This window comes from Schistosoma haematobium, assembly GCF_000699445.3.
Source record: "Schistosoma haematobium chromosome Unknown HiC_scaffold_229, whole genome shotgun sequence".
Classification (NCBI taxonomy): Eukaryota; Metazoa; Platyhelminthes; class Trematoda; order Strigeidida; family Schistosomatidae; genus Schistosoma; species Schistosoma haematobium.
Window position 1 is genome coordinate 1,375 of NW_026137055.1, and position 20,885 is coordinate 22,259.

General features: G+C 36.9%; 1 protein-coding gene across 1 annotated transcript; it reads left to right on the forward strand.

Moving 5' to 3' along the window:
• The first annotated feature begins 956 nt into the window (after positions 1–956).
• Positions 957–16,888, forward strand: BRD8_5 (Bromodomain-containing protein 8). The gene is made up of 7 exons (XM_051212681.1): positions 957–1,427; positions 3,486–4,260; positions 5,599–6,658; positions 8,240–8,587; positions 10,441–10,714; positions 13,029–13,145; positions 16,559–16,888. Exons 3-7 carry the CDS (start codon positions 5,799–5,801, stop codon positions 16,673–16,675), a joined length of 1,716 nt encoding a protein of 571 aa, XP_051064059.1. The 5' UTR covers positions 957–1,427; positions 3,486–4,260; positions 5,599–5,798; the 3' UTR covers positions 16,676–16,888.
• Positions 16,889–20,885: the final 3,997 nt, after the last annotated feature.

A 20,885-nucleotide genomic window follows, 5' to 3' on the forward strand; every position in this document is an offset into this window, starting at 1 on the left:
ATTATGTCTACAGAAAGACAAAAAATTACATCATACATTGGTTCGAGACCAAACATTGGATGAAGTTTCGTAATAATCAGACGGTTAGAGAATAATAGAAGGATGAAGGAGGGATGCAAAAGTTACTATTTCGATACAGGAGGACTTGATCATCTCTGGGCAAATCACTCCAGAGAAGTCTTCAGAGTAATCGATACAATCAAAGGAACTTGATCGAGGGCGAGGCCCAATCAAAAACTTGTACATTGGTGAGGCGTTGGCAATCCATGAGTTCAAGCTCTAACTCTGCCTGCAAAAACGATACTTCCAACCTCTCATCCTTCCTTGTACCCCTAGTTTTCTTCTGTAGTGTGCTTCGGTCCTGCTCTTTTAAAAATCATTGTTTTATAATTTTAGACCTCAATCAGTTATTATTACCCTCCTAGCAATTTTCCGTGATTACTACTGTTATTTTGATTGAGATCATGAATTGATCGATGTTAAGCCACCATTGAAAACCTGAAACCAGTTTTCAATGCGATCTTTTCTATCTTTCTGTAGACCTATTTGCCATACAACTATAAATACTAATGTACAGCTTAAATAATTTATTTCGTTGAAAAGAATTTTTTTCCGCTGAATTCTTATTTTTATACAATGACACAATAGATTATTTTAATCATATTGATTTTAAGTGGCTTACTGAGGGTTTTTCTTCAGCTCGAGTTGTAAAGAACTATGGTCGGATTATGTGATTTAAGAAAATTGTTAGTCATTTAAAGATCCCCATCATATTGTTAGTTTTCTTATTTATTCTGGACATTAAAACTCTTCTACCGTTTCGTTGCATCAATTTGATATAGTTGTCGTAAACTATAACTACGGTTTAGTAAACCCTTTATCTTCTATAATAGAAAATGTTTCAGATAAATTAATTTTTGTTACGAGGTTCATCGGTAACTTTTGATGGTGTTTTCGAACTCATTCTATTCACATTTTTTTTCATCAAAACCTCCTTGAGTAATTTGTTTATTCTTTTCATTAATTCTACAGATATTTCATGCATAACGATCCACTGTCTCCTGTCCCTTCAGAACGACTTCTTGGACCTGGGTACGGACAAGGTGTATGGCCTTTACGTGAACGTTTGGCACTTGCTACTGCTCTTTTAGATGTAGATAACCAGCAAGGAAGTTGGGCTGCCACTAGTCGTCGTATGATGTGTTTTTCTAGGCCAGGTCGACCATCTACATGGTGTTCATCTAAAGCTTGTGCCAAACAATATGCTCTGCTTCTGGATTCCATTGAGTTAGTTAAACGCCAAAAATGCCTGGAAGTGATTCACAATCAAGCCAGTTGAGTCTAGCTGAACGCGTTGTGAAGCGTTTGAGTGCTGAACGTGCAGAAGAGTTGAGATCGCGAATACGATGTGGTCAGCGTTACTACAGGTGGGCTGTGTTCCACTCATACATTTCAAATTAATGTTTTGTGTGTAACAGTCTTATCTCCTTTCGGTTCTTACCCATGAAAATTTTATTACATATTCAAATTTTTCTTCGAAATAGTTACCACGTTCGCTATGCTACACGTACATTTTAAGTGGATCAGTTTAGTCGAGAGACATCAGTACATAGATTTAATTAGGAATCCCTCTTTTCTTATTCCAATTATTCCAGCTTGAGTATATGAGCTACACCATTAAGCCCTCTTGTGACAATCACAGAGGAATCAGTTTGACAAATATAGTGTCTAAAATATCAGCTTCAATAATACTTCGACGCTCAACCAAAGCTCGTGAAGAACAGACTAGAGAAAATCAGGCTGGTTTTCGACATGGACGTGGTTGTATAGATCAGATATTCACACTACGTCAGGTTCTAGAACACAGACACACATTCAGACGCCCCACAATCGTAGTGTTTCTCGACCTTAAGGCGGCATTCGACTCTGTTGATCATGAGGTTCTATGGCAGTGTTTGTCACTGAAAGGAGTACATTAACCTTATAAAAGCTCTCTCTACTCGAACACAACTGGTAGAGTGAGAGCTTATGGCGAACTGCCATCAGAATTGGTTACCTCAAGTGGTGTTCGTCAGTGTTGTCCACTCTCTCCATTCTTGTTCAACTTCGTCATCGACATGCTTTTAGAGATGAAACTTTCCTCATCTAGATTTCCAGGGGTTGAACTTCTACCGTGAGGTTCACTTGTTGACTTAGAATATGCCGATGAAATAGTTCTATTTGGTGACGACGCTGACGAAATGCAGAGTCTTCTGACCACTATAAGCAACAATACAAGCATGTTCGGGATGAAATTCTCCCCCTTGAAAATGCAAAATGTTGCTTCAGGATTGGGTTGCATTGACACCCGAACTAATGATAGGGAGTGAAGTAATTGAGCGTGTCGATCGCTTCGCTTATATTGGAAGTCTCATCAGCCCTTGTGGTCTGGTGTGTGACGAAATCTCAGCACGGATACAGAAGGCTCGACTAGTTTTTACGAACTTGCGTCATTTATGGCGTAGGCGAGATATCCGTCTATCAACCAAAGAACGTGTTTACTGCGCAGCAGTTCGTTCCTTCCTACTTCATGGCAGTGAAACATGGCCGGTAAGAGTAGAGGATATTCGTAGGTTACTAGTATTTGATCATAGGTGTCTTCAAAATATTGCTCGTATATCCTGGGACCATCGAGTAAGTAATGCAGTTGTTAGGAAACGGGTACTAGGTAAGGATGGCAAATCAATTGATGAATTAGTGAAACTTCATCAATTGAGATGGCTGGGACATGTGTTACGTATGTCCAACCACCGACTACCTCGATGTGCGATGTTCATTGGTATAGGAGTAGATTGGAAGAAATCTAGGGGCGGCCAGACCAAAACATGGCACAAGTCCATGAAGTCACTGACAAGTGGACTGAGTCATGTTGGTAGGTGTAGACTACCTGGTTGGGGACCGCGAGATGATAGCAACCGATGGTTAGAGACCTTTAATGACATGGCTCAAAATCGTTTGCAATGGCGCAGGTGCATTCACTCTCTGTGTTCTCCCAAATTCTAATCTTCTGAATTCTTCACGTCCCTTTCTTTTTTCTCTTTTCAAATTTATTTCACTGGATTATACTCCCTGAATAACATCTTCAAACCCTAATTTTTTCTGATTACAGCTTATAATTTTATTACATCTATCACTACGGGATTTGAATCGACCACTGCATCTCTGTGCTAATGTGGTGTGGCAACTCGAACTGATGTACGTACGTACGTACGAAGTTCTACGTTGTTACTGACCGATTGATTAAGTCTTAAGCGTTTGTCAGTTTTATATAGAAAATTGATTGGACTTAGATGACACTTCATTTTCTTTGTTATATCGGTTTATGCGATTTGTAAGATTCTATTTTATGGTAATCATATGAAACTGATAAAAATTTCATTCTAATGAGTAGAATTTTCATAAATTTTCTATCCATTAACTTTTATCTCATGCACTTCTTTTTCAAGTTCGTTAAAAGGTATCATATCCGATGTGGAATCTGGAATGTATGATAATCAGTTGACGAACTTATTAAATGTAATGAATCCGATCTCAGATTTTAAAATGCAATCAGGAATTATTGACGGTGAATTTGTCCAAACAACCACACCTCCAAATAATGATTTTTTTCATCAACAGACTTTTGCCGAAAATGATGCAATCAGTGGCCTACAGACTAAACAACCTAATAAGTGTTCCAACAAATTAATTACAGAAAATAATCCTGCTAATAATAAACAAAGTCTTATTGAACTTTGGAAAGAGATCCAGGAATTTTATCATATTCCTGATTCAACATGGTATTGTGCTCCTGGTCCAATAAATAATCGAAATTTTACAGGAGGATATGGGAGTGTCACGAACAGATCTCGTCCGTCTGGTGTAGGTTCGCTTAATTTTTCCCGTTTATCAACTTTATTGGCAGAGGCATCCTCTCCAGCTCTAAAGCCTGCTACACAGTTCAGAAATTCGACGAATAAAGCTTCAAGTTGTAAATCTAGTTCACATGAAATCGGCCACACAACAGCTGTATCTCGTGCCGCTGAAGCAGCTAAACAAAGATATTTATCGAAGACGAGCAAACACAAATTATCATCTGTTACGAGTCAACCCGCTCGAATTAATAAATCCAGTAAGCAAGACAATATATCGAAACAATGGCCTAAAAAATTTCACGCAATAATAAGTATGATTATGTTACTACAGCCTCTTCCACTTCTAAAGAAGATCATGTAAATCAAGGTAAGCTTTTTGCTTATGTGTTTAATTGATGCAATCACAAGAAATTTATTATAATTGTTTATTAATCATTTAAACTCATATTAAAACAATATTTAATGTTTATGCTTGCAATAACCTCTGGCTATTCAGCTTTCGTTTTCATACCTAGATATTCCGTAGTCAAATTTCAAAAAAATTCTTATATTCTTTAAATATGGTATGAGGTTATCCATAGTCTTCTTAATACTCAAAATATGTGTGGTACCCAGGATTTTTAGATACTTTTCTGTTCAATTGGTAGGTGAGTGCTGCATATATGAGTGTAATTTTCACGAGAAATTTGATTTTGAACATATGATATTAACCGTATTTGTTTGCTAAGAACATGAACATGTCAGTGTGGCACATCCTAATGTACCAGTAAAAAAAAAGCAACAAATCTAGTGGAAATTAGGTGTTGGAATGAAATCTCTAAGAAAAATTACATTTCGAAACGTACCATTCACTAAACGAACAGAAAGATGGCCTAAAATGCTGGATGCTACACACTTACTGACCATTAAAAAGCGAATAGACAATGTTATATTTATTGTATTTCATAGTCCTCTTGACAAAATTTTGTTTTAGTTTTTCATGACCTTCAGACAAGATGTACTACTAAAGAATGTCATTAGGTCAGTGAGCCCGATTTCAGCAATGATTAAAGGAAATTAAAATATTGTTGGCTTAAAATCATGTTAATCAGCAATACTGTAAATCACATGGCCAGAAATAATATATATATCAATTAATTGCCATTGCTTTAAAATACACGTTCAACCAACCCACGTATACTGATGTCTTCTTACTACATTATCAAAATTTATCAAAGGGACTAATTGCTTTAGCTAATAAGTGTTTGTAAATTTGGGAGAGAATTTTATTTATTTGTTTAAATTACAACCAAAAAATGCTCTGAATAAACACTGGGATGACAATTTTGGAAAGAAATAGTAAAGGAAACAGTCATCCAATCAGTAAATAAAGGAACAGGAATTGTGTTTGATAAAAGTAGGTAGTTTAGTTAGAAATGCAATCATGATATAGTTTTGCCACATTTAACTATCTTACTTTTAAGAAGCATTGCATATAAAATCATCAGTGTCAACACTGTCTTCCATTCTTATCCATGTCTGAAAATATCGCAAGCCAATGAGTTTCATGATCTCTAGGACCCTAACTAGAGAGTCGTAAGGAATATATATATATATATATATATATATATATATATATATATATATATATATATATATATATATATATATATATATATAGTACATCTACCGTCTATTTATTTTGCGATTATATTCTATATCTTAGATATCACTCGAAAATCACAGCCATTGGATTGTAGACTATCTCACCAGAAAAGCCATAGTAGTATCTACAAAAAGTCTGAATCTGAGAAACAAGAACTTTCCGACAGTGAAACGGAACAAGAAGATGAAGATTCTACGTTTGACGAATCGTCAACAGATAAACAAACTGATTCACCTTCATCAACGCCATCAACTGTTGCAATGTGTATGTCTGATGTAGAGGATTTTTTAATTCGGGATGATGAAAAATCAGAGAAAACTATTCCCAACGATGATAATGCAACCAACTCTACTTTAGACAACGATAGACCTGCCACAATAATACCTGATGAAGATGGGATTGATGGTTATAATTCTGAAAGTGAAAAGTTCACTTTATCATCAGATGCCGTTTCTTCTTTGTCTACAGAAGCTGTAGGTGAGACAGACTATCAGGTTGAAGAAAAAAATTCTATTTGTTCTAGTCCTCCTACATTTGTAAATACAACTAATGTGCCTGGAATTGTAACCGAGGTAGAACTGAAACTTGATAATTTGAATCAGAAGTCACCTGTAGGCAAAGTTTTTGCTATTTCAAACGAGAGTTTACTTTCTGGTAGTAAGTTAGACGAAACCAATGGTGATTCTGAAAATGAAACAGAAGTACGAACTATTACTGACCTTCATTGTTCCCCTGAGTCGCCTGTTAATATTCAGATTCCAGTGGAGAATATAACCATCTTGGAGTCGAAAGATTTTATGGATGTAGACAGTAAAGTGGCTCATGAAGTTGTCAACATTCCTCGTGTCACAGAATCTCCCAACGTTGGACCATCCACATCTAACCTCGAGAATGGCCTAGATAAAAAACTTGGTCTTTCTTCAAATTTTACATCAAAACGAAAAGAATTTAGCAAGTCAACTTCGAAAAAGGCTCCTGCTTACTCAATTTTACCTTTTCTTATCAAAACAGAAAGTAATAAGAGTCCCCAGATTATTACTTCAGATGAAAAATGTGATATGAAGGTTAAAACTAATGAGAAATTGGATCGAAATGCGCGTGAAAATATGATCAGCGAGTGGTAAGTTTAGGGTCTGTGTACTTTAATATTTTCTAAAATTTTAAATCAGATTTCGAATAATTAATTGTTTTCAATCACTCGCGTTTACTTTTTTCCTCTCTAATAGTTCAAGTTGATATATAAATTTAATGAAGTTATTTACTTTCCTAGTCTTAGTACATATCTTGTCTATTACTTTACCGTCTGTGCATTTTCTTCCTATACTTAACGTACTTGATTAATTTCCTTTTCGCATCTCTACAACTTAGGTGTATTCTTATGATGTTCCTTGTTCACTAAATAAATCATTTCTATACATGTACTTAAATGACAACGCCTGTAGCTCTTCCAGAGTTATTACCTGTCCCAAGCCCAGGTAAAGGCAGACCATTGGGCATGGTGTCGGCAACCACATCCTGCAGAAAACAATCTTGCTAAAAACACACCAACTCTGCCTCATCAAGATACCAAAGAAAGGAGATCTGAGCAAATGCGAGAACTACCGAGGAATCACACTACTGTCAGTACAAAGAAACGTTTCCAACAGTGCGTTGCTGAACCACATGAAAGATTTTGTAGACGTCCAGCTTCGAGATCAATAAGCTGGATTCCGTAAGGATCGGTCATGCACAGACCAAAACATGACACTACGGATCATCGTTGAAAAAATCAGTTGGGTGGAACTTACCACTATACATCAACTTCATTGATTATGAGGAAAGCATTTGACAGTGCTTGCAGGAGAACATTATGGGAACGTTTTCGACACTATGATGATGTACCTGAGAAGATTGTCAACATACGACGGACTACATTGCAGAGTCGTGCATGGAGGACAGCTGTCAAATACAGTCCAAGTAAGGACTGGAGTTAGGCAAGGCTGCTTACTCTCACCCTTCCTCTTTCTTTTCGTAGTCGACTGGTTTATGAAAACCTCGACATCGGAGAGGTAACACGGAATACAATGGACAACTTGCATGCAACTAGACGGTTTGGACCTCGCAAATGACATAGCTTTCCTATCTCATACACACCAACAAATGCAGATGAAGACAACCAGTGTAGCAGAAGCCGCCGCATCGGTAGGCCTCAACATACACAAATGAAAAAGCAAGATCCTCAAATGCAACACAGAGAACAGCATCACAATCACACTTCAGAGGTACCATTTTATGATGGATACCAACTGTTGTACTGACACTAAACGTTAGTAGCTTGACTTCATAAATCCATATGTCACAAGGAATCAGTCGTCATAAACATAAGATCTGGGACATATGTGGATCAATTCAAGTCGCTGCACAAAATCATCACAGTGAGGTGAAGTCAACAAGATGGATAATTAAGGTGTCGAGATAAATGTAGTAACATTGATTATAAAAAACACTATATATTGTTTAGAAAGAGGGAATGGAATAAAGTGTTTGAAATAGTATCGAAATTTAAAACTTAGAGGAATATAAGAAATTAATGCATTTGCAATCGATTTTAAACCACATCATCCAGAGCTTCTAGTGAAAGCCGTTTATGTATGTACTTATCGTTGGGAATATATATATTCTATGTTGAATTAATGATCTTCTTTCTTGTTTTGCTTTAAAGCAATACGGATCAGTTAAACACTCCTGTTGTGGGTTCAAGCACTCCTATTCATTCAAATAATGAATCTGTTCAGTTAAACAACTCATCTATTTCATCAGGTTCTAAAAACCACAGTCTTCGACTTCGACTTAGTCGACAAGGGAGTCAACTCATTGTTCTACCTCTGTCTGACTCAATTGATAGCTCATTTCAAGGTTTAAATACATCGCAAAAGGAAGCAGCTTTCGATAACGAATGTCATAATACTAATTGGTATTCTTGGGCTAACCAATTGTTATCTAATGGTGAGCGGATTATAAGCGCATGGATGTCAAACGATGAATCTATGGTACTTTCTCCTCGCTTCAAGTATGTTTTTGGGTTACATTTATATTATTTTCCTTGTCATAACTTCTTGTACTAAATACCCAAAATTATTTGCTTTTAGTACATTGTTAGTTTAACGTTGGTTTAATAATGGACTTATAATCGGTGGTCAATTAGCTACTGTCTAATTCCATTTATTTTGATCAGATTAGCTGAGGATGGTTATTACTTTACTTTCATTAATTTTTTACAAACGCTACTGTTGTTTTAGCAGGCTAGTACCATATCCTTATACTACAAATTTCTTTAATGGGTCAAACTGATGATTTAATAATAACATAGAAAATAGCAACTTTATCATCCTTATTTTGTACAACTATATTTTGTGCATCTATTAGACTCCTCAAGGGAAGTTTGTGAGAATTATTATGTAATATCTTGTTGTCATTTATTCTTTGAACTGATAAGCGTCAAAGTGACGTATAGACTTATTGTATGGTTATTTTTTATCATCATAAATGATTTTGTTGTGGTGAATAAAAAAATAAGGGCGCAAATTCCCCTGTTTTTCTTTTTAAGAACTCCAATAACATGTATGTGTTTAGTGGCTAGCAGGATGTTTATACTATTCTTGTTTTGAAAAGAGCAAGAACAAAGATTCTACCAGAATAGCATGAATTCATTTTATTTTGTTGGTTCTAGTCAGCTGCTTACAACCTATGATATTCAAAATAATAATTACATAATGGGTTCTTCATTTAACAGCTTGACTGATTACTGTTATTACAACAATTACCAACGATATATGACGCTCAGTGGTTGAAACAAAGTTGTTTATTTCGAACGTACAAATTAAGCGGTACAACAAACAGCGAAGCGAAAGAATGAACTTATGAATATAATATATCGAGCAAATACGTACATATATGTGTGAATGAGTTGTCATCAGTTCAGTGTGTATATAAACAGTTTATATAGGCGAAATAAATATGAATGCAGGTAAATACATATAATCATACATACTCATTTTAACGCGAAAAGATATGTAGTTTAATTATGTGAAGATACGTATGAATTATCAAGAGGTAAGATAACACATTTTACCTCTCACATGAATTATTCCAAAAGGTTTAACTAGTTTGAAGATTACACGGTTGTTCCCATTTGGGACTTCTGAATATCCTTGTCATTACTGTTTGCCTCAAACTTAGAAATTCTTATTTCAAACATCAGAACACTACCAACATAACTACTGAGCTGTGAGACGTAATATCCGTACAACGCTTTTTAGTAAATGAGGTGGTCAACATTTGTCGGAACGTGGGTTAATCCAGCTAGCTTTGCCCCCTCTTTGGTGAAATTTATATCTTGTTTTTTATATAAACAGTGATGGATAGTGGCTAGCAGCGGAATCCAGGACGCGCATTTCGTCCTATTTGGGACTCGTCAGCTGGATGTACCTGCATCTCAGAGTTGATGTTCACTCGGGCACTCGAACCCAGTACCATTCACTTCAAACGCCATCGCGTTATCCGCTCAGCTACTGAGTCCTGATAGCCACTTGCTTGTGCAATGGGGTGAATTTAAACTCTCTTGGCATTGCTTACAAAAAGCTTGTGAATTAATGCAATATCGAGGCATACGCACAGTATGCACATATGCCAATAACAGACTGATCAATTGCAGTCTTGAACCTCAATGGGAAGATACAAGCCAAACAATACCAAGTGAACTTGTTTTTTATATGTTTAAATACTACTTTGTTACTGACTATTTGAATCACTGTCAATTTTCAATAGCTGTAATAATAAAGACTTATATCTCACGCTTTTTTAAAGATATTTTGCAGCTTGTAGTTTATGAACTGTTCCCATCATGTTTCTTTTAAAATACAGAAATAATACTTCACCCTCCGATTTGAAGGAACTGGTTCATGAATTATTGGATCCTATCATTAATGAATTAAATAATGAGTTAATTAAATCCAAGTTACAGTTTATTCATAGATTGTTAAGTATACTTGCTCATACCGTCATGACTCGATCAAGTAATACTATTCGAAATTTCATAGCTATGGAGCTATACAATCAATGGTCTGAACAGCTGCAAACAAATGTATCAGAACCTGATTTCTCCTCAACCCCCTATTGTTCTAATTCGAAAACACCTGTGAGTATTTTAAAGTTATTATTTTACCATATCACATCGTGTTGTTTTCTAGTTTTAAATCTTATTCTGATATCATAGGAAAATTTGCAAATAATCCAGAGTTCGTTGTTCTTATTTTCTGTATACAACATAACTAATTGGATATATGTTAAATCTTACAAATATATTTCTGCCTCATTACTTCATTTATACGTTTGCCCTTAAATTTAATATTCATTTACGACTGAAATGTAAACAAAGTGGTCTTGATGAACCTTCAATATACCAACATTTTGTCTTTGTTACAAGACGTTCGAAGTCAGTATTTTTGTTCAAAAACTATATTCGACCGATCGTCGGCTAAGTACAGAACTTTGCTCATATATGCGTTGGCTAGAGATGCCATCTTTGCTTAGAACTCAGCGATTAACTTCAGCACTGCTCGTTTGGTGATCTCACTATACGCAAGTATTACCACTGCCTAACTCAACGGGTTATATTATCTGGTGTAAGAGTAGGATGGAAGATAGCTGGGGCTACCAAATCAAGATGTGTTGCCAGTCTATTAGGCAATTGAGAATCGGACAGCCATACTAGTGGACTTAGACTACCTGGTATGGAGTCCTGGCGACTATCGTAGCCAATGGTTAGAGACTCTGGGCCATATGGCTCAGAATAGTGGAAATGAAACAGATGTATTCATTCTTTGTCTTCCTCTAAAGATCGAGTCCCAAAACCTCCTTATACCTTCTTTCTGTTATTAGTCTTCTACTACTTCTGATACTCCTACTCCTACTGCTCTAGGATATTTGAAATAATTTCATTTTACTGTGTAGGCATGATATGACAACGTGAACTGATGCATGTGTATCAGGTTCCACATTGTGTGTGGCCGGCTGAAACCTATGATTAAAATGTTGTGACCTACGTATGCATTCTAGTTTTATAAGGTTATCTAACAGAATAACTTATATTTACATACAATAAAACGAAAGATAACTTAACGACTGAGATTTAAAGTTACATATTCATACTCTACACTTTTATTTAATTTCTTGACTTCACAAATACAATCTGGATATTCTATGTTGTTATTTTCTTTTTAAGGAAACATTTTACAGTGATCAATTGTTTTCAACAATATCATCATCAGGTTCAGGATATACAGTTATAAGGCTTTAATTATTGTATTACAATTGCCAAAATAAGTCATAAACAAGTGAATCTATTACAAATTGATTAGGTTAAACAGTTTCATTTATGAATTAGAAAAAGTCATTCAAAAAGGTGAGAACATTCGTCGTAAGGTTTCGAGTTACATTTGGTATAATAAAATAAATCATATGATTCAATGATCCTCCTCATTTAGAATGACATATTTTTCTAAACGTAATTAAACTGTAACAAGTGCAAAATTTCATTATTTTGACACAAAACATTAATTCAATTGTTTATGCCTTATTTTGACGATAATAATACAATAATTACTGATTTAAAACTATTGAGCTTTAGCCTGATGATGACGTTGCTGTAAACAACTGTTCATTTAATTATATTTTCTTTCTCTATGTACTTTGGGCGGTCTTTAGATAACTGAAGTATTTTAGAAATAAATATTCACGATTTATTGACGTCCTTTGCTGATAATATTTAGATGCACTTCAGTAAGTATATTTGATTCCATTCATATCGTACTATTTTGTAACTAGACATTAAATTCATCAAGAACAATGCTTTTTTTAAATTATTCATTTGGATAATGCAATGACAGAAGGTTATCAAAATTACGTGATATATTTCCACAATACATTTCAAAAAATCTGATCACATATATACTTGTTAAGAACACTTATATCTGAAAAAATGAAAGGTTAACTAGAAAAGTTAAAAGATAAGGGAAAACGACAGTAACAATAGAGTAAACAATGTGAAAACCACTCCAGATAATAGATCAGTATTACTGGGGTGGATTAATTAATAAAGTTATTTAAATACATAAACAATGATACAAGGAGACACCAAACAAATATGTGCCACATAAATCATTCAATACTTCCCGGACCTAAACCTCATCAGATGGTTTTCTTAGGGAGCCACACTGCAAGCCTTTGACATAAAGGTCTAATCCATAAGGCAGTGGAAAACATTGGGAGATTCAGTTCCATGGTAGCTGGTGACCAACGATAGATCCATACGCCATTTGTTCCTTCAGGATACTGGAGCCCATGTACACCATTGATTTGGAATCAAGATTTTCCAACTCCCCTACCTATTTCATTAAAAGACAGGTTTCATACATGCTTACTTAACCATTTTTAATGTTTTTAAATTTTAGCCATCTTGGTCAATCGAAACAGATAATTCATTGTATACCTGTAGAGATCCGCCTACACTGACACTTGCATCTTCATCACTCAATTCATTATCGTCTAGAAAATCCAGTGATACTGTGGTAAGTCGATTTCTACATAATTATTCCAGACTACATACTTGCACCTCTTACCACTCACGGAGGAGCATAAGCTGCCCACCACCACTCTCCATCCAACTCTGTCCTGGGCAATCTTTTCCAGTTCTTTCCACTTCCTATTCACCCTTTTCATGTCTGATTCCAATTCCAGTCGTAGTGTGTTCTCCGGCATTCCACTTTCACGTTTACCTTGAGGATTTCAAGTTAGGGCTTGGCTCGTGATGCAGTTTGGTGATTTCCGTAATGTATGTCCTATCAACTCCATCTGTCTTTTCCTGATTTCCTCTTCAGACGGAACCTGGTTTGTTCTCTCTCACAGTAGGTTGTTACTGATGGTTTTCGGTCAACGGATATTCAGTATCTTACGTAGACAATTGTTCATAAATACTTGTACCGTTTTGATGATGTTTGTAGTAATTCTCCAAGTTTCAGCTCCGTACAGTAGAACTGTCTTGACGTTCGTATTGAAGATTCTCACTTTCATATTGGTTGACAGTTGTTTTGAGTTCCATATGTTATTCAACTGTAGGAATGCTGTCCTTGCTTTGCCGATCCTCGCCTTTACGTCTGCATCTGAACCGCTACGTGAACGTTTCCAACTCTTCCAGAGTTTCTCCATCAAGTGTGATTGGGTTAGTGTTCTGCGTGTTGTATTTGAGGATCTTGCTTTTTCATTTGTGTATGTTAAGGCCTACTGATGCAGAGGCTTCTGCTACACTGGTTGTCTTCATCTGCATTTGTTGGTGTGTATGAGATAGGAAAGCTATGTCATTTGCGAGGTCCAAACCGTCTAGTTGCATGCAAGTTGTCCATTGCATTCCGCGCTTCTCCTGAGATATGGAGCATTTTTCAATCTCTTCTACGTCTGAATTCAATGCTTTACCTTTTGTGTTATCAGGTCCTGATGCTTTTCTACTATTGATTTGTCTGATGACCGGGCATCCTAATTGCTTCTGTGTATTCAGCTCGTGCTTTGGCTTTCTTTGCTCTTGTTCGGTTGTTGTTGATTGCTGTTTTTTCTTGTTCTTCCTTTCTTGAATCTTGCCTAGGGTTTCGATAGAGATCCATTCCCTATGATGATGCTTGTTGCGGTCCAGAACCCCCTGAGACTTTGAAGTTAGTGATTCTTTGATCCCCCTCCAGTTGTCCTCTATAGAAGTTTCTTCTTTGAGTAGATCCTGTCAGGCTTTGGACCTATTGTTCAGAGTTATCTTGAATTCGTTGAATTTGCTAGTATCTCGTAGAGGGCTGTATTGAACCTTTATACTGCCGCTTCCCCAGCTGTCCAGTGTTTCTTTGGCTTCAATTTCATCTTTGGAAACTACCAGATGGTGATCTGAGGCTATGTCAGCTCCTCTCCTGGATCTCACGTCTTCCATTGAATTTGTGAATTCTTTAGTGATGCAACTATGACCTATCTGGTCCTCCGTGTTGTGATCCGGTGATATCCATGTAACTTTGTTTATGCGTTTGTGTGGGAATATTGTGCCACCCATAACCAATTTGTTGAATGCATGTAGGTTTGCAAATCTCCCAATCCATGCCGTCCCATGATATCTTCATACCCGGTGTTGTCCATTCCGTGTTTGGCATTTAAATCTCCGATCAGGATGGCCTAGTCCTTTCCTGTCCACTTCTGTACGATAAACTACAGCCTTTCATAAAGCTGATCATCTTGTTTACCATCACTAGTGTACGCATGTCTCTGGATTAGCATTTATTGTAATTCCCTCCTGCTTTTTTTCGAAGGATGCTTTGATGATCTTGAGTCTATGAGATTCCCATCCTTTAAGTGCCCTACTTGTTTCTTTGGACAGCATCACTGCAACTCCTTGAGTGTTTGGGGCATTTTCTTCTTCGTGACCAGAGGACAGTAGCATCTCTCCTTAATCTATCCTTTTCTGTCCACCTAGTGTCTAACAGACTTCACTTATTTCGAGTACTGCCAAGTTGTATCTCCACATTTCCTCAGCTATTTGGTTGGTCCTCCTGGCCTTCCACATTGTCCGAACATTCCATGTACCCATAATAATTGTTGCTCTGGTTGTTAGAAGAGGTATCATCCTTGTGACTTCCGAAAATCTCGTCTTTCACTATGAGTCGTCACAATTCTCCCTTCAGCTACCAAGGTAGAGTTTAAATCGTTTAATTTGTTTAATCCTGTTGGTGTTTGACAGTATTCTAGAGGGGTGTCCGAGACATTTTTCTGACTCAAATTGACCTCGGGTGTGTATTTTAAGTGAGTTTTATGTGTGGGCGAAGAAAATAAGGATTGGTTGCTTGCTCAGTCTGACTAGTAGACGACCTTTTAGGTACTGAATAAGTTATATATTTTCCTAAATATATTATTATTTTTGTTGTTGGTTTTTGGATTGGGAATTTACTTACTTTCTCGTCGGGCTAGTCACATGTTATTGATCTGAATTGTATTGAAGTCTTGTAAAACAGACACTAGAAGGCTATCTAGTGTAGATATTCGTCTAAGGTAAATTAACGTTCCATTCAAGTAGAAAGAGAAACGGAGCGTTATAAGAGTTCAGAAATTATTCTAGTGAATCTGACAACCTGGAAGAGGTTGGAGTATGAAGTGCTTACATAGGTGTGTATATAACTGAACCGGTTTTACATTGTGAGTTATATTTCAATGTTGACCAATCTTAGTTCATCTTGACCGGCTGATGAATGATTATAGACATGTTTGACCATACTTAATATAAGATATCTTATGTATAGAACTAGTTTTTGCTTTTGTTTCTGTTCGATTCTACCTGTTGACTGGTTTTTATTGTGTTAATGAACTGTCGTTCTAGCCTATATCCGGTTCTTGATTGTTAGTCGAATAATTTCATGACTATATGTATTGTGATTAACTTCCAGTTGCTAGGATTATGAACGTGAATATTTTTTCCTTTATGGTGATTTTCTATCGTGACGTAAATCAGAAGCACGATTTTCTGAATTATGCATTATATATAAGCCTGATGTCATCGTTAACTTTCATGCATGTTCATCAAATACTTTCCCTTGATTTCATGCTTTCTTTTCAAATGTTTGTACTGTTTGTCGTGATAACGCAGTTAATTGCAGAAAGATCTAACAACCATGTACTTACACAATTCATAATCTCAATGACTCGCGTGATTGTTAGCGCATGATTGTAAAGATCATTAAATTAAGCAGTTATGAAAGCTGTACAGATCTAACAAAGAAATCACACTCAGAACTTGGTCTCGAAATCTCGTTCTAACACCAATGCAACCGACGATCTAACATTGATTTCAGACTTTTTATTTTATATTCATTACTGCCCTGTTTTAGCAATGTTTTGTTCAGTTCTACAGATAAATCGTTAAGACGTAGTAAACATCTATCTTTGTTTTCCTTTTATATTATAGAAATCTACTCCGCCAATTCTACTGGAAGTTCGTAGTATGAATACTCCAACAGAAAGTGAAAGACAAAAACGGAGCCATTCGAGTGTTGAAGATAATAATGATGATTTAGATATTTAAATTTAGTTCTGTACATGTTATATCTCTCAACATATTTAATAATACTTTAGCATGATATCTACGTGACTTAATTTTGTTTTGTACAATTTTTCCCATCAATAAATTTGAATGGAGCGTAAAGCTTTATTCGAATTTATATTCTTTTCTCTTATAGATGATGACATTATATGCATTTTTATTTCAATATACAGTAGTACTTTATTTGCATGAGGAAATCAGATGTTATGTAACTTATATTCTTTGAATTGCACATCTCACATGATCTCTCCTGTTAGCCTCACTACATCTGATGCATTTCGGGCAACATGTTCGGTTTGTTGAATGCGATCGAAAGGAACTAAAGTCATTATCTACGCTGTGAAAAATCTCCGCAAGATGCTATTCGGCAGATAGCTTACGTTACTAACAGACTGTAAACCGATACTGACAGTTTTGGGGCCCAAAAAGTGTCCCTGTTTGTGTGGAAAACCATCTACAACGATGGGTAACCACATTACTGGACGGAGATTTCAAGATAAATTGTCAACCGACGACTGACTTCGGACAGGCAGATGCCCACTCAAGATTAACTGGTTTCCAGACAAAACAAGAAGAGCTGTTTGTAGCTGCCGTAGAAACTGTGACCAAAGCTCGCAGTGTTGACAGACTAAAATTCAGGACAGCCAGTCACATACGAGACCATTAAAGAAACTAGCGAAAAGGACGATACGTTGAAGAGCGTTCGTATACTCAGCAAGTGGTTTTCACCTCAACTCCATGGAGAGATTGCACAATACTTTTGTCGGAGAGACTCCTTGACAAATGTAGTTCCGTGCATCATGTTTGGCCACCGGATCGTTATCACCAGAATTTCTGGGCATCAGTACCAAAAACATTTACATACCGGGCACCCAGTAGTAAGTAAAATGAAGTCGCTGGCTCGGGGCTACACATAATGACCGTCAATGAACTGTGAAATAGAACAAAAGTGTCGCAGCAGTTGGTCCTGTCTAGAATCTGCAAAGAATCCAACTGAAGCAGGACCCCAAACAAGACCGAATTTAGACAGGCTTTGACAAAGAATACATGCTTAATTCGCTGGTCCAATACAAGACAGAAACTAATTGGTTGTTTAAGATACCTTCACGAAGTGGCTGGAAGTGTGCGAACATGACGACGGACACAACAAGAAAATTGTCAAGATTGTTTTCGGGCGCCGGAGATCTTAGTTCATGTGATCCGCCTTTAAACGGTTCTGCTATGAAAATGGCATTACGCATCTACGATCTTCTGCGTACCATCATCAGTCGAATGAACAAGAAAGGTTCGTGGACACAACGAAAAGGGATCAAATTAGAGGAGGAGGTCCAGCATATGTGACCAGTAACTTCTCAATATCTTACAGAGTTACATCCCACCAGGCAGTGACCAAGGGAAAGTCCCCAGATGAGTGTATGTTTGGAAGCGAAGGTCGGACAGTCTTTAACAGTATGTTGCCACCCAGAAAGACAAATAAACCTACTAACGAGCATTGTACGGTCACTTTCAGCTTCCAGGTACGGTGAAGGGATACCTATCAAGTTAACAGGGAATGGGAACCAGATATTGAACGTCGGATGGAAAATTATTGTTAGTTTGGAGAACTGTCAGGAAATGTAAAAGACGTCAATAAAATCCAAAGGGATGATAGAAAAACGACTACACGAGGCGGATTCTTGTTTCAAATTTCGTGGATCCTCCGTATCCGCTGAATTTCTCCACTCATGCCGTATTAGGGAATTTGTAGGCAATTGAGGAAGAATATTAGAGCTGACAAGCAGAAATATGTGGGATACAGAGGAAAAGGTGTGAAGAGAAAATATTAGAGAACTACATAACACGACGAAGAAACTAGCAGGGAAGTATAGGAAACCAGATAGACTGATCGAGAGTAAGGAAGGCTAGTCACACGCTGAGATTCAACAACAGAGAAACTCTTGGGTAGGACTTTTTGGAGAACTCTTGGATATATCAGCCCAGTGGGCGTACCAGATATCGATGCAACATACACAGAGACCTTCCTATAGCTGGAAACGTTCACGTACCTGGACAGCATGCTCGACGAACATGGAGGATCAGATGCGGATGTAAAGGGAGAGGATTTACAAAGCGATGGCAACATTCCTACAATATACCCAAACTGGGGAAGGTTTCAGGACTATATCAGGATTAGGACTAACCATTCCTTTCACCATTATACGAATAGCACCATACCGTAAATCATTCCAACCGATATTGTATTTCGTTCTTTCATTTAGATTCTAAAACTAAAACTTCTAAGCTAGTTACAACAGTACGAAATTGAGGGAGGATAAATGGCATGAAGCTATAACAGCAGAGATTTAGTCAGGAAAAGATGTGCGGTCACAACGCAAATATGGGAAACAACTAATCAAATTCCATATGGAAATCACTTATGTACGAACTCTAATAATTTCCTTTCTATTGTACGGCCAATTAATATTTATTGGATTGGTCTTGAATGTCCTTACTTTGCGTCGTGATGGCAGTTCCGAAAGTCCAAGTATTAGTGGTGAAACCACAGACTCAACAAGTATATTGAAAGCGACGACCTCCAGACATAAGACAATGGGTCAGTTGTCACTCATCATCGTACTGACGACTAAGTTGACAGACAACTCTAGCTGAATATAGTAATTCATACCAGTAGATATTTTTCCATGAAAAATCCCGTATATTTAAGAATCAATAACACAAATATTATAATTTTGAAGAGTCTTAACTGAAAACTTTTTAAGGTTACTACCGGACTCTAGATTGGATAAAGGATGAGCAACCATACGTCGTACTAAATAAATTAACTAAAAATCGCTAACCATAGTGGAATGATCAAACCATTTCAACTCTCCCCAGAGAGTTGAAGGGTTTTCACATGGGACAGTTATGACCCCTAGTAATAAAAGCTGAGATGCCCAATAACCCATAAGGTCGACACCCTTTATAACAATCAGAACAACAATAAACATAAAGATTTGGAGTGCTCAGACAATGTGAGATTGGTAAAATCACTGGAATGTCGACAGAAATAGGATGATACAACATGTTTGTGATAGTAATAAGTAAAATTCACTACTTGGAGTAACAGGAGGACTGTTATTATCTTCCGATCACGAAGAAAATCCCCCTCTCACACACAAGGAGTTGCACTAGTGCTGTACAAACAAGAATGGGAAGTGATTATTGGATTAACACCCTACAACTTCATACTACAAAACGATTACGAGTGTCATACAGTACATCGCACTCACTAATATTGGTAACGAAAATGATAAAGATCAGTTTCATGAAGCTTTAGTCCATACTAGAGAAACACAATGAAGCACTAGACCATCGCAATAGGAGACACAGGGTGGAGGAAAGAAATGACCGTGGTGAAACTGGTAGGTCTATGTGCTTCCAACAAGACTGTGACGGACAGTGGCACTTTTCTCACAAAGCTATATGGGTTTTACCAAATCACACAACAGAAAAATAGGATAAGCAATTAACGGAATGGAACTCATTACCATACACGGATTCTTTTAAGTATGAAAAAGTAGTTGATAACGTGGAAAGGAGAAGCTGGTAAAATCTCTGGCACAACGGAGTACCTCAGAAAAATTTCGTTACCATACAGAGCTCTTATGGATACTGAATAGCAAAAGTGTTGCAACAGTGCACCTCACGTTTAAATGAAGATTGGTGTCAAACAATACTGCCTAATCTTACCTCCTCATTCTTTTAGTCGTTGGTTGGGCCATGAAGACATCCACGTCTCAGAGGAAGTACGGAATACCGTGGACACCCTGGACGATTCGAACTTCAAAGGCACAAATGCAGACAGAAATAGCCAGTGTAGCAGTGCTCTTTGGAAAAACAGGCATTAAGATTAACACGAGCAGAAATAGGATCCTGAAGTAAAACACAGTGAACATCAACCGAATTTCACTTGACAGAGAGGCTCTGGAAGAGGTAAAAGCCTTTACTCACCTGGACAGTATCCTAAATAAAAAGGAAGACATAATGTGGATATGAAGGCACAAATTGGTAAAGCAAGAGTGATATTCCTGCAGTATAAAAATATCTGGAACTCAACAAAACTGTCAGAATTCGCAACACAAGCGTCAAGAGTTCTGTTACACGAGATTGAAACGTGGAGAAATACCGCAATTTCCTTCAAAATGTACAGGTA